This window comes from Pantherophis guttatus, chromosome 7 (genome assembly GCF_059756535.1).
Source record: "Pantherophis guttatus breed Tessera chromosome 7, ASM5975653v1, whole genome shotgun sequence".
Lineage (NCBI taxonomy): Eukaryota > Metazoa > Chordata > Lepidosauria > Squamata > Colubridae > Pantherophis > Pantherophis guttatus.
The window spans coordinates 88,119,242-88,134,788 of NC_142069.1; the positions used below are offsets into that span (position 1 = coordinate 88,119,242).

At 44.3% G+C, this 15,547-nt stretch overlaps 1 protein-coding gene across 23 annotated transcripts in view; it reads right to left on the reverse strand.

The window, feature by feature from the left end:
* MAGI2 (membrane associated guanylate kinase, WW and PDZ domain containing 2) overlaps positions 1-15,547 on the reverse strand; it is a 630,648-nt gene that overhangs the window by 29,333 nt on the left and 585,768 nt on the right. For all 23 annotated transcript variants that reach the window (XM_087873383.1, XM_087873381.1, XM_087873380.1 and 20 more), the window contains 3 exons: positions 14,533-14,671; positions 11,824-12,043; positions 7,168-7,311 (listed from right to left, as the gene is read on the reverse strand). In XM_087873383.1, coding sequence (XP_087729509.1) covers positions 7,168-7,311; positions 11,824-12,043; positions 14,533-14,671 — 503 coding nt within the window. The remainder of the gene's footprint in view (positions 1-7,167; positions 7,312-11,823; positions 12,044-14,532; positions 14,672-15,547) is intronic.

Consider the following 15,547-nt stretch of genomic DNA (forward strand, 5'->3'; position numbering starts at 1 on the left):
GTCCAGGTGGATGGACGGAGTCTCCCACTGCCACCACTACCGGTTCAGACGAACCGGATAGAGCTGGCTGAATACCACCACTGATATATGTTTGTTTCCGCCACGTTCTCATCTTCCCTAAATAATAATAAATAGAAACTCTGCCCTTCCAATAGGCCTGAAAGGACAAAAACAGACGGGTGATTTTCGCATCCCGGTAAATATTTTCCGTCGGATGTCCCTGGCTCACCTCTGATGTTTCGAAAACAATTATACTAGCTTCGTTTAAACCAAGGAGGTCGCATGTCATTCCGGAACGACCGAAGTTCCAGCAATCAACAAAAATTCATTCCAGGTGGAATGAATTCCACTATTTCCCCCGCCAGGTCAGAACAAAACGTAATTACATGCGTGGGCTTACAGCCTCTGTTAAGTGGCAACTTTTAATGATCAAAACAGCCTCTGATTGTGCACCGGGGGTACCGTTGTCTGCCAACTTAATGCATTTCCATAATTAAAGCTCCTGGAAGAGACTAATTGCTTGGCCAAAAAAAAAATGACATTGTCTTTCTAAATGTGGATTGTCGTTTCTAGACAAACTGTTTGGGTATTTTTTTCCTTCCCCATCCTTCCTGCTGATGGAAAGAGACAGCAAGCGAACTTGTGGCATTCGGGAAAGTCTGCTCGCATCCAGACCAGAGGTGGGTTTCACATAATTTTACCACCGGTTTGCCGCGCACCGAAAATGTGAGCGTGCGCAGCCTTCCGCACGTCCATTTTGCTCGCATGCGCAACTTGCACGTTTCTGCACGGCTTAGCAAATGTGGCTTAATAGGACAGCATAGCGCCGGGGCAGGTGGACGAGCTCACTCGCAGGTTGCCACTTCCGGTTTGCCCGAACCGGTCTGAACCGGCTGAATACCACCACTGATCCAGGCTAGATGTAACAAAAACTAGACATAAGTTACCTCCTCAAGGTTAACTTAGCATGGTTTTATGACCCACCTCAAACACTACATCCCTGAAAGTTTTGCTCTCCTGCCATGATGAGATGGAAAACGCATTAATGTTACTGTCTTGGATAGGAAGACACTGCAGGGAGTGGTGAGGACAGCAGAAAAGATTATTGGTAGTTCACTTCCTTCTATCCAGCGTGGCTTCGGCCCAGTCTACCCAATGTGAAGAGGAAACATTGGGTCAGCGTGGCTTCGGCCCAGTGTATCCAATGTGAAGAGGAAACATGCCAGTTTGGGGAGTGGCGTCAAGCTGGCCACACCCACCCAGTTGGCCACGCCCACCCAGTCAGCCACTCCCAGTGAGTGACATTAAGCTGGCCATGCCCACCCAGTCGGCCACGCCCACCTGGTCTCCAGAGCCCTGATGCGGCCCTCAATGCAGGGGTGAAATGCTCCCAGTTTGGACCGGATCACCTGATCCGGTATCGATGGCAGCGGGTGGTTCGGAGAACCGGTAGCAAAATTCCTGTGCCCCCCCCCATGCCCAGCATTTTTAACTCGACTGGTCCTGAATCAATGAATGCTCTGGAAATAGTAAAGCAGCAATATGTTTTAGCTGGCCATCTAAATTATGTAAAAGAATATAACAATATGCATTTTGATCTACGCTCTCCTGTTGACAGAAGATTTACCTCACGATTCTTGACGGCTCTTTATTGTACGAGTCATAATTTTCTTCCAAGATACATTCCAGAAATGTTTGTATAACGTACCAAATAAGCTATGCTAATTCATTCCATAGAGGGGGAAAAATGTACGTACCTTTATAGATAATTCAGACTTAACCACATAAATTTAACATTATCATTTTTTTTAAAAAAAATGTTGAATTTGATCTGATTAAAGCTGAGATGAATAGCCTGACTTTTCTTTTTTGGAGGTTATTTTCCATGAATTATGAACCTACTTGCAGCTAGACGACCTGACTTGCATGTTTTAAAGAATAAAATTAATCATAAGTGTATAAAAAAAAAAGAAAAGAAAAGAAGAAGAAGCCCTTTCCTTCTTGTTAAGGTTTCTTTGACTATGAGAACTGAACTGTTTTTGAAAATAGGCTATATAATAGATCCCCCATTTGTTTCTTATTAAGATAAAATAAAATATGCAGCTGAAACCAATTCAAGTACCCTCAAGAAAATGCGTTCTACTTTTTATCTGTTATTTCACTTCTGTCTTCCTGCAGTTCAATACATTATGTTACTAAAGTTTTAGGATTCCAATCCATCAAAAGCTAATCCCTATTTTATTAAAAGTGGCTCAAGAATCCTGCGATCATGTCCTCCAAATCAGTGGTGGGTTTCAAAATTTTTTACTACCGGTTCTCTGGGTGTGGCTTGGCTTGGTGGGCGTGGCTTGGTGGGCGTGGCAGGGGAAGGATACTGTAAAATCTCCATTCCTTCCCCAATCCAGGGGAAGGTTACTGCAAAATCCCCATTTCCTCCCAATCAGCTGCGACTCGGGAGGCAGAGAATAGTTGGGAGCAGGGCCAGTCAGAATTTTTACTACCGGTTCTCCGAACTACTCAAAATTTCCGCTACCGGTTCTCCAGAACTGGTCAGAACCTGCTGCAACCCACCTCTGCCGCAAATGCTTTAGAATAAAAAACAATGACCAAAGACTCGGCAACGGGAGCTGAGATTGACGAGTAGGAAATTCCACTTTAAATTCAGAATGAAGCCCAGACGAAGCCTTAACAGAAAACACCGGAACCCAGAATGAATTCCTAAATAATGTTTAGCGTGCTAATTAATTATTTTTTCTTTAATTATAATAGAATAACAGAGTTTGGAAGGGATTTGGGAGGTCCAAACTACCAAAAGATATGAGAAGATAAGAAATGGCTGGCAATAAAAGTTAATGCTCAATATAGCAAAATAACGGAGTTGGAAGGGACCTTGGAGGTCTTCTAGTCCAACCCTCTGCTTAAGCAGGAGACCCTATACCATGCCAGATAAACGGCTGTCCAATCTCTTAAAAAAACCTCCAGTGTTGGAGCACCCACAACTTCTGAAACAAGCAAATCATTCCATTGTCCCACTGTCAGGAAATTTCTCCTCAGTTCTAGGTTGCTTCTCTCCTTGATTAGTTTCCATCCATTGCTTCTTGTCCTGCCTTCGGGTGCTATGGAGAATAGGTTCACCCCTTCTTCTTTGTGGCAGCCCCTCAAATGTTGGAAGATTGCTGTCATATCACCCCTAGTCCTACTTTTCATTAAACTAGACATACCCAATTCCTTCCATTATAAAACATAATTCCCCCAAATTGCTCAGGGCCTATTTTGTTTACTAGGGATCTGAACACCCATGAACAAAAATGACATCCTTAGAACAGTTGTGGCCAAATATTGCAGCTATACATTGTAACATGGAAAATTTGTCGGATGACAAATTTGAGACTTTTAAGGGTTAAAATCAGTGGTGGGATTTAGTAGGTTCGGGCCGGTTTGGGAGAACCGGTTGTGAAATTGCCGGCTGGCTCTGTCCCTCCCTGCCCCTTCTAGGAGTCCCCATGCATTCCGTTTTGGCTCCCAGGTAAGTGCAGGGAGGCCTACTAGGCCCAAAATGGGGCACAGGGAATGGGGGGGATGCAGCACCATCCCCTTGCAGCCCATTTTGACTCCCAGAAGGCTGCAGGGAGGCCTACTAGGCCCAAATCGGGGGGCAGGGGGACAGTGTGGCCACGATTGCCGCTACCAAACCGGCTGAATACCACCTCTGAAACCGATCAGAATAACTGAAAAAGGAAGGTACTTAAAACTTTTGCCTCTTCTGAATTCAGAGTTTCTCGTGGACTCTTATGATTAGTGTTGAAAACTGCCACGTCAGCGGTCCTGTTTAATGAGGAATTCAAATTAAAACTCATCTCATCTCTTACCTGAACACGCCCAGTGAACAAGAAAATGCCATCCCTCTGGAGGGTTGGTTCCTCTGTCTGAATTGCTTCTATTTTAGGATGGGTTTCCCTCCCCCTCTAATATTTAATCAGAATCCGCCTGTCAGGTTTCGATGCTATCTCAAAATAAATGAATTTCCAAACTGCCAATCTTTGAGGAAATTTTCTCTTTATTGAGCATAGTGATATGTCCCTGGCTCTTTCGCGGTCAGCACTGACCTTTGCCCCCCAAGCCCTCCCTTTCTGATCCCCAATTCTCTACATCTCATTGGCTATCTTCCAAGCCACTCTCCTCAGCCCATCTCCGTCAGATCACAGGAATGTTTCCCCCTCCTCCCATCTCCGAGGAGACAGAATCTTCAAAGGAATTAAGTAGGCAAAAGTTCAAGCTTCTCCTCTCCTTTCATATGCCAGCGCTGGAACGCTAACATTGCCTCTCTCTAATTTAAATAAATCGCTCCACGTTCTGGACTCCAGGGCAATAACAAAACAAGTCTCAATTGTCTTTGGGAGGACAGCCATTTTGATATTTTAAGACCGTCTCACATCCCTCCTCAATTTAAATATTCCCAGATCTTCCAATCCCCCCTCATGACACCTTATTTCTAATTTTTGGATCCCCCTCAATGCCTTTCTCCGAATCTGCTGCAGAAGGTTCCTAATTATAGAGTTGTCGTTCAATCTTTAAACACGTACTTCAGTAATAGCGAGTGCAACTAAAGAGGGGGAAAAAATTGCATCTCGGCAGGAATAAAATCCTATTAAGACCGGCATGGGATAGTTTTATTCCTTGGAATATATTTTGATGTGCAAATAAATCTGCAGCAATGATCAGGCAGATTAGCTTAGCTGGGGTTCGTGTGCGCCTTACACAACAGCTATTGTTTTGTGCAATTACGGAGGCTCGTGTTTTTAATCTGGCAATTTAACTTATTTTTATTAATTTGCACTTCAGCTCAGGCAACAAGAGCATTGCTTTCTCTTTGAAATGAAAAGAAGGGGGGGGGGAAACAAGGGAAAACACAGATGGTTAATATGGATGCTCTTCTGAAGTCTATTGATACTATAGGACAGTGTTGGTGAACCTTTTCGGCACCGAGTGCCGAAACGGAAACACATCAGTGGTGGGTTGCCCCCGGTTCGCACTGATTCTATAGAACCGGTAGTAAAACCGCCCCCGACCCCGATGTCATCAAAACGCTTCTGTGCACGGCCCCGTTGTGAACCGGTAGTAAAGGTAAGTAGAACCCACCCCTGGAACACATGCGTGTGCGCAGGGGAGTGCTGGAAACCGGAAGAGCAGCTCCCCGGCATGCACATGCGGGAGTGCCAGAAACTGCAAGAACAGTTCTCTGACGCACATGTGCATGACGGGAAGCTGAGCTTCCGGTTTCCGGCATGTGCATGTGCGCCGATCACCTGGTCTATTGGTTTCTGGTGCACATGTGCAAGTGAAAACTAGCTGACATGCCAGAAGCCAGAAGCTCAGTTTCCCGGCACATGCATGCACGCCATGGAACTGCCCTTCCGGTTTCCGGCGTTCCCCTGCATGCGAAGACCTGCTGGCTGGAACCCGGAAAAGCAACGGGTGATGGTTGACGTGTCCGGAGAGATGGCTCTGCGTGCTACTTCTGGCACGCGTGCCATAGGTTCGCCATTGCTGCGATAGGATAGATCTGTTCCTCAAGAAAACACTTCATGGCAAATGCATTAGCATGTAAATGCTATATAATCATAACATCTGCCTCACAACCCCAACTATATTTTCTACATCAAACAAATGAATGGATACTTATTTATTGTGATGTGAACCAGTGGTGAAATCCAAATTTTTTTACTACCGGTTCTGTGGACATGGCTTGGTGGGCATGGTGTGGCTTGGTGGGCATGGCAGGGGGAGGATACTGCAAAATCTCCATTCCCACCCCGTGCCAGGGGAAGGATACTGCAAAATCTCCATTCCCACCCCACTCTGGGACCAGCCAGAGGTGGTATTTGCCGATTCTCCTAACTACTCAAAATTTCCGCTACCGGTTCTCCAGAACCTGTCAGAACCTGCTGGATTTCACCCCTGATGTGAACCCGTTGAAGTCAACAGAACCTATTTCTAGTCTGTATCTGGGTAACTGCTAGGAAACGCCCAGTCTGGAGCTAGCTTGGAGTCACTGTGCAACCACAAAAGGGCGAGACTACACACCCCGTCCAAATCCTTGGAGCTTTATCTAATTGTTCCCAGGTGTAGGCTGCCAGACCGGGCAGATTCCTGTATTATAGGCTGAACATAATAAAGTAGTTATTTAACCCCTGCATGTGTGGATTGCTTATGCCCAAAAGGTACACTCTACCAGCCAATTAAAGAATATTAACAGAATATCAGGGTTGGACAGGACCTTGGAGATCTTCTAGTCCAACCCCCTGACCCTACACTACTTCAGACAAATGGTTACCCAACATCTTCTTAAAAACTTCCATTGTTGGAGCATTCACAACTTCTGGAGGCAAATTGTTCCACTGGTTAATTGTCCTCACTGTTAGGAAGTTTCTCCTTAGTTCCAAGGTTGCTTCTCTCCTTGATTAGTTTCCATCCATTGCTTCTTCTCCTGCGTTCAGGTGCTTTGGAGAATAGCTTGACTCCCTCTTCTTTGTGGCAGCCCCTGAGATATTGGAAGACTGCTATCATGTCACCCCTAGTCTTCCTTTTCACTAGACTAGACATACCCAGTTCCTGCAATTTCTCTAACATATTTATTAAATGTTTATTTATGCTTATATTTGTTAAGGTAAAGGTTCCCCTCGCAGATATGTGCTAGTCGTTCCTGACTCTAGGGGGCGGTGCTCATCTCCGTTTCAAAGCCGAAGAGCCACCGCTATCCGAAGATGTCTCCGTGGTCATGTGGCCGACATGACTCAATGCCAAAGGCGCACGGAACGCTGTTACCTTCCCACCAAAGGTGGTCCCTATTTTCCTACTTGCATTTTTTACCTGCTTTCGAACTGCTAGGTTGGCAGAAGCTGGGACAAGTCACGGGAGCTCACCCCGTTAGCGGCACTAGGGATTCGAACCGCTGAACTGCTGACCTTTTGATCGACAAGCTCAGCTTCTGAGCCACTGAGCCACCGCGTCCCTTTTTATATTTATTTGTTAAATAAATATAAATATATTTATAGACTCCAACACCGATACTCTACCCTGTGCGTATTTAGTGAGAGATGAGCTTAATTTTGCTCAATGCCAAGCTTTCGATGATCTGTTAGCATTTACCTCCTCAAGTTGTCTTACCCTCATCCGTCCGTTTCTTATTGCTGGCCCGTCCTCTGCCAATCTCAAAACATAGAGGTCCATTTTGTATTCTCTCCCACCACGAATGCTGAATCCAAACCCTTTGGCTCCTTTTTCCAAGTCCACAGTAAAATAATCAAAATCCTAGGCAAACCAAAGAAGAGAAGAAAAATTAACAATGTTAAGAAATGGTAGCATTTTCTTTTCTTTTTTGACCAAAGTCAATACTTTCAGCATATTGCCATGTCAACGAAGAAATACGGACACAGTTTAATTGACCTCTTTATATCGCAATGCTTAATTGAAATATTCACCAGGTGTTGTTTTTTTTTTAATGATCGTATGGATCTCATTAAGATAATTACCATCCTTTTGGTATTGTGGATATATAGCTTGTATAAGATAAAATATTTATGATTTTATTGAATGGCATGGTGGCCTAATGGTGAAGATACTTGCCTCCCACTCGGAAGGTTGAGAGTTCAATCCTAGATAGCGGCAGAGAAAATATCTGCTGTGAACTCCATTTAGGCGTCAGGAAAGGCATCCAGTCAGTAAATGTTCAGCTCCATCCAGTCGTCCTAACTCTACCCCGAATTAAGGGATTATAGCAGAGGTGGGTTTCAGCAGGTTCTGACCAGTTCTGGAGAACTGGTAGTGGAAATTTTGAGTAGTTCGGAGAACTGGTAAATACCACCTCTGGCTGGCCTCACCCCCATCTTATTCTCTGTCTCCCAAGTCCCAGTGTTCTGTCCCCGTCCCCCCACACACACAAACAGCCAGCCGGGGGTTAAAGAAGTACTTGGCACACACAAAGTTCGTTATCAGGAACTTGGCAGCAATACGATAACCGTCTGCCAAGTGCTTTACTATAAGAAGAGGGAGTGTTCCTCCACCAGATAACACCAACGAATACACACAGTTTTCAAAACAGTCCAGCTCAAACATGAAACCTTCAGCAGATTTAGGTGTTGTACAAAGTGACTAGCCAGAAGTTAGCTTTGTCCATCACAGAGTCTAAATGGCCACCACACTCTCTTATATAGCCTGTAGGGTGTGGTCCAGTGACTCAGCTTAATCCCTGGCACGCCTCCTCATCTGCTGCAAACGTTTATCTCGCCTTCGTTGGCGTGGATCCAGGAACGACTTATCACCCTCATCGCTGTCATCGGAGACACCTGGCTCCTGGTCAATCTCCTCTCCCTCGGCAGACACCTGAGGCATTGCCAGAGAGGAGGGGCCTGGAGAGGGAGGCCTGGCCGGCTCCTCTCCTTCATGTTTGGAGCCTTCTTCCTCCGATAAAATGGGCTCGGGGGTCGGAGCCACAACACCCAGCTGATCAGGAGGAAATGGGGATTTTGCAGTAACCTTCCCCTGGATTGGGGAGGGAATGGAGATTTTACAGTATCCTTCCCCTGCCACGCCCACCACGCCACACACACAGAACCGGTAATAAAAATTTTTGAAACCCACCACTGGATTACAGAGTCGTAAAAAGGGAGTTATTTATGACTTTATGCACACATTATATTTTGGTTGACGCTCTATGCTTATGAAATCTGTGTCTCGTCGGAATACGTCTCAGGATAAGACTGCTGGAGTTGGTGAGCATGTCGGAATCTGGCCATCCGTGCAATTTATGTGCGGAGAATGTCTGTTTGAACAGTTCAAACAGCAACGCAAATAGACACATAAGGTACGAGCTGCTGAACCAACACTCATTTTTTTTTTTTTTGCTAGAGCGCCTTTGTGGGTTTTTAAAAAGATTTCCTAATTACTGGAAGAATTGATCTGTAAAATGGGGGGGAAAAGTGGCAATATTTACACAGTCCTTCCATAAAATTTACATTTAGTTTACAATCTGCTGGTGGAGCTGCTTAGGTCATCCGTGCGTAAAAGTGACTCTCGCTTAGACAAATGATAGGGCTCCCATCCAAAGAACAAGAGCAGACGTAACTGTAGCGGGATTTGACCCGATCAGCTATTCCTTAGCTGATCTCGGAAGGTGTGTTTGTAAATACACAAGGGTCTCTGCAGTTGGCTTTCACAGCAGCAACACAAAGAAAGGGAAAGTATTGCAGGCTGACTCGCTGCCCACAGCCAGGCGTTCGATCCTGACCAGGCTCATGGTTTGACTCAGCCTTCCATCCTTCCGAGGTCAGTAAAACGAGGACCCAGATGGTTGGGGGCAATAGGCTGACTCTGTAAACTGCTTAGAGAGGGCTGTAAAAGCACCGTGAAGCGGTATATAAGTTTAAGTGCTCTTGCTGTTGCTCTATCATCTATCTATCCATCTCTCTCTCTCTCTCTCTCTCTCTCTCTGTCTGTCTGTCTGTCTCTCTATCATCTATCATCTATTACCTATCACCTATCTATATCTGTATGTATGTATGTATGTATGTATGTATGTATGTATGTATCTATCTATCTATCTATCTATCTATCTATCTATCTATCATCTATCATCTATCATCTCTCTCTATATATATATCTATCATATCCATCCATCCGTCCGTCCGTCCATCCATCCATCCATCCATCCATCCATCCATCCATCCATCTCTCTCTCTCTCTCTGTCTCTGTCTCTCTATCATCTATCATCTATCATCTATCACCTATCATTATCTATCTATGTATCTGTGTATGTATGTATGTATGTATGTATGTATGTATCTATCTATCTATCTATCTATCTATCTATCTATCTATCTATCTATCATCTATCATCTCTCTCTCTATATATATCTATCATATCCATCTATCTATCTATCTATCTATCTATCTATCTATCTATCTATCTATTTCTCATCTCTCTCTCATCTCTCATCTCTCATCTTTAATCTCCTATCTATCTATCTATCTATCTATCTATCTATCTATCTATTTCTCATCTCTCTCTCATCTCTCATCTTTAATCTCTCATCTATCTTTATATCTATCTATCTATCTATCTATCTATCTATCTATCTATCTATCTATCTATCTATTTCTCATCTCTCTCTCATCTCTCATCTTTAATCTCTCATCTATCTTTATATCTATCTATCTATCTATCTATCTATCTATCTATCTATCTATCTATTTCTCATCTCTCTCTCATCTCTCATCTTTAATCTCTCATCTATCTTTATATCTATCTATCTATCTATCTATCTATCTATCTATCTATCTATCATCATTTGTTAATGTCAGGCACAGGAAACACACACACATACAGAGTTTTGGTTCTCAACCCTTGGAAGACACTGGACATATTCTCATTGACTACGAACCATACAACGTAGAAAGGGATGCTTACTTGCTCCCTTATTTATAAAAAACTGAATAAATAAATAAATATTGGGCCACCCAGAGAAACCTGCCTTTCACTAGCAAACCAGCCCTCTTCTTTATTTCAAAGGCCATTACGAAGAGGAGATGGAATATCTAGAGTTCAGACCGGAGTTAACCACAGGAGTGACAGTTTATTATGAACATATTCATGTTTCTTTTGCATTTTATTTGCATTTGTTTTGGATCCGTTTTTCATATTCGAGACGGTCAGTTGGCTTAATCCCGTCATGGCGAACCTATGGCATGCGAGCCACCTCCAGCTGCTCTTCGGGTTTCCGACATACACATTCATGCTGGCCAGCTGGTTTTTGCACATGCCAGAGTGCTGGAAACCTGAAGACCAGCTGCTCACTGGCCACCTGGTACTTTGGGTTTCCGGTGCTCTGATACGCACGAAGACCAGTTGGCTGGCACACATGCATGCACCGGAAACCCATAGACCAGGTGGCTGGTGTGTATGCTGGCTGTTGTGGTGCGCCAGCAGCCTGCAGAGCTGGCAGTGGAGTCAGACAGTGATGAGGTTGAGGAAGAACATGGGCCGGTCCTAGAAGCTGGGGAAGGCCCGGATGAGGGCTCTGCGTCAGAGGCAGAGATGGGGCCAGGGCCATCTGGGAGTGATGTGTGGACTTCGGAGCCTCCAGAGGCTGATAGTAGAGAGGCAGAGGAACAGAAGGAGCCTGTTCCTAGTACACGCATGAGAAGAGCTGCCAGAAGGCAGGAGCAGATAAAGCAGAGAGGACGACTCGGGAGTAGGGCCAAGAGATGATTGGTCCCTCCCATAAGGCTTAAAAGACCAGCAACGGCTCTTGGCCTCTTTGCCGGAAAACAACCGTTGAGAGATTTACTTCGTGTTTGGATGTATTTCTTTCTTGTCAGCGTCTTCTGTTCCTGAACTGTTGCCAAGAAAAGCCTTTGGCAGTTTGCCTAATTATCCCAAGGTCAGAGATAAACTAAACAATGGTGTTTTGAGGACTTTGCTTTCATTTAATTTGGAATAAACTGAGAATGAGTTAATTCTCAGTTGTTTTAATAAAATCTGCTTGTTTTTGGAACTGTTTTGCATTTAATATTAATTACATGAGCCTGGGTCACAACACTGGCCTTCAGGTTTCCGGCGCTCCGGTGCCTGCATGCGCCTGTGCATACACATGTTCCGATTTGGGCACTCGGTGCCGAAAAGGTTCACCATCACTGGCTTAATCCATAAAGTCCTTTATGTATCAGTTATTTAATTAATTTTAGGCAACAGAAACGTCTGAAACTATTGGGGCGCAGGACGGAAAAAGCAATATAAAATGGCGCACACCGACGACGGGGAATACCTGAGGTGGCCTGTAATCCGATAAGGGGAACTGCCTGGTGTCAGGAGAATGTTGCCGGTAATCTATCAAAGGCGGCTGCCGGTAATCCAAAGGGGGGGATTGCTGGTAATCTAATACAGGAGGATGCCGGTAATCTAACGGAGGCTGCCGATAATCTGTAAACGGAGGTTGTCGAATGTCGGGTTTGACATCCTGCCTTGCTTTGACTTCCGACCTGTAACTAAACAAGAATAACAACAACAACAACATTCATTAGAATTGAATGTTCTGTTGTTGGCGGAAGGACGAACCTGTAAAAAATAAACAGAAACGAAATCCAGTAGATTGCTGGATTGTAAAACCGAGTCCCATATTCTTGGCCAAGTAATCAAAGCATGTAGTTTCGTAGTTTACTTTATTTTCATTGCATCTCGTACTACGAAATTAAATGCCATCTTCAGTGTACATCATACATAAGAAAACTATAAAAATAAAACAAAAACATCCATCCTTCACATTCTATACAATTGAATTGAAAATCCCTGATACTGCATTAATATTGCACTATGCATTAGAATTCAATATACCTTATTTTTCGAAGTATAAAACGCACTGGAGTATAAGACGCAGCTTAGTTTTTGGGGAGGAAAATAGGGGGAAAAAAATCTGCCTTTCAGGGATTCATCTGGCTAGCGTCCTTAGTCTGGTCAGCTTCAGCACATTAGTTTGCTGGTTTTTTATCCCCTGCTTGGGGATAAAAAATAGCTTCTAAGGCACAGCTGAGAGGAAGCAGCAATGAGAAAAGCGGGCAAAATACCGGGGGAGATCGCTTCACTCAGCTAGCGCCTAGTTAGGGCTGAGAAAAAGCTTCTAAAAAACAGCTGAGAATTGGAGCAAAGCATGGAGATCGCTTCACTTGCTAGCGCCTCGTTAGCGCCTCATTAGGGCTGAAAAAAAGCTTCGAAAAAGCTACATTCGGAGTATAAGATGCACCCAAATATTCAGCCTCTTTTAGGGGGGGAAAAAGGTGCGTCTTATACTCCAAAAAATACGGTAGTTACTGCCCTGGGATAGAAGTTGTTTTTCAGCCTATTTGTCCTTGTTTTTATTATCCTGTACCGTCTGCCAAATGGTAATAGTTCAAAAAAAAAAAAAGGGGGGGGGTGCCCAGGATGAGATGGATCTTTAAGAATGTTTTGAACTTTCTTAAGGCAGCGGGAGCTATAAAGCTCTTCCAAGGAGGGTAGAGGGCAATCAATGATCCTCTGGGCAATGACATTAATCCTCTGGAACGCTGTCCTATCTGCCACGGTGCAGTTGGCAAACCATACACAGGTGCAGTAAGTTAAAATACTCTCTATGGTGCAGCGGTAGAAGGTCGCCAGCAGTGTTTCATTCAGTTGTTGTTTCCTGAGAAGTCTCAGGTAGTATAATGAGGTAGCATCTCATTTTTAATTTGGAGGGCCTCGGTTGAAAATGAGAAGACTCTTCTTAAGGCAGTGGTGTTTGAGATGTCCGTAGAATGACCAGGGAGGGTTCTAGTGTGCACCACAACATGGGTGCTGCACAGGGGTGAAATGTAAAATTTGTTACTACCGGTTTTGTGGGCGTGGCTTGGTGTGTGTGGGGGTAATGTAACTGGGTGGGCGTGGCCAACTTTTTTTTAAAAAAAAACTTTTCAAAGCATTTTTTCTAATGCTTTGAAAAGCCTCTGCCGATCAGGCAACTCAGCTGGGATCGTCAGAGAGGCTTTTTAAAAAATACCTCTCTGCCGATCAGGCAACTCAGCTGGGATCGTCAGAGAGGCTTTTTTAAAAATACCTCTCTGCCGATCAAAAAACTCAGCTGGGATCGTCAGAGACTTTTTAAAGCATTTTTTTTTACTACCTCTTCGGCCAAGAGGTTGCAGAAAAAAAATGCTTTGAAAAGCCTCTGACGATCCCAGCTGAGCCGTTGATCATCAGAGGCTTTTTTTTTTTTTTTTACTTTTAACAGCATTTTTTCATCGGAAGAGGTTGTAGAAAAAATACTGTTAAAAGTAAAAAAAAAAAAAAAAGACCTCTGATGATCCTGCGGCTCAGCTGGGCATGGGTGGGGTGGGGGTGGGGGGGCGCAGGGATTTTTGCTACCGGTTCTCCGAACCACCCGCCTCCATTGCTACCAGATCGAGCGATCCGGTCTGAACCGGGAGCATTTCACCCCTGGTGCTGCAAGAACAGAAAGGGAGAGGCACTACAATACTTAGAACAGTGGGCGATTTAAGAGGCAGAGAAAATAAAACTAGGAGGTAGGCCAAGTGTGAGTTCAGAAGATTTCCAAATTCTTGTGCATAGGCTGAGCCATAAATTAGTTGACTAGATTTATTTATTTATTTATTTATTTAATCAAATTTCTATACCGATTAATGTCAAGTACAAAGAATCAGGACTATCTCACAGAAGATTTATTCAAGCCTGCAAAAATTTAGTCAGCTAAAGTTCAATACACTAACTTGGCACCAGATAAGGGTCAATGGAGTTCAAGAAGGAGTTGGTTTTAGACGGTTGTGGGAACGAAACGATTCTGAACTGATGAGTCATTTATGTCCACCCACCCTTCTCCTATTCTACTAATCGAAATCTTTCTTCACACTAACAAAAGGGTTAAGTGAAGCTGAGCTGTTTGGCTTTAAGCCCAATAAGCTCTTCCCACCTTCCCCATGGAACCAAGAGCCAAAGATTCCTGCCTTACCTGTTTTCATGTCCTTGAGTCTGTAGAGGTTGTGGAGGAGCTGGTTGTGCTACAGGGCTCTGCTGAGTCCCAGGGCTGTGTTGCTGGGCCATGGGACTCTGTTTTTCGGAGCTGGGTGCGGAAGCTGGGCTGTTCACCTCTGCACGGTGGAACAAGAGACATTAGAGAGTGGTCAACCCAGATGGCATTCAGTGAAGAATATGGTGAAGGCTACGGTGATCTTGCAAGATCAGGCCACGAATTGGAGTGTATAGGTTTTAATGTTTTTTTTAAAACTTTTGTATGGGATATTGTTCGCATTGTTTTATTCTTTGTTGTTAGTCGCCCAGAGTCCCTCGGGAGTTGGGCAGCATAAAAATGTGACTAATAAATAAATAAATAAGAAAAAAAAGGAAGGCATCCAATCCAATCCAATCCAATCCAATCCAATCCAATCCAATCCAATCCAATCCAATCCAATCCAATCCAATCCAATCCAATCCAACCCAACTATCTATTCTCTCTCTTTCTCTCTCTTTCTTTCTTCTTTCAATCATCTATCATATACCCCCTCTCTCTCATCTCTCTCTTTCATCCATCTCTCTCATCTCTTTCATCTCTCTCTCTCTCATCTCTCTCCTCTCTCCTCTCTCTCCTTCTCGTCTCCCTCTCTCCTTCTCATCTCCCTCTCTCTCTCATCTCTCTCTCTCATCTCTCTCTCCCCTTCATCTCTTCTCATCTGTCTCTCCTCTCTCCCTCTCATCTCCCTCTCTCCTTCTCATCTCCCTCTTTCTCTCATCCATCTCTCTCATCTCTTTCTCTCTCATCTCTCTCCTCTCTCCTCTCTCTCTCTCCCTCTCGTCTCTCTCTCTCCTTCTCATCTCCCTCTCTCTCTCATCTCTCTCTCTCATCTCTCTCTCCCCTTCATCTCTTCTCATCTGTCTCTCCTCTCTCCTCTCTCCCCTTGCTCCTCTCTCTCTCTCCTCTCTCTCTCTCTTCTCATCTATCTAATTCATCTATCCATCCAAATTTTTGT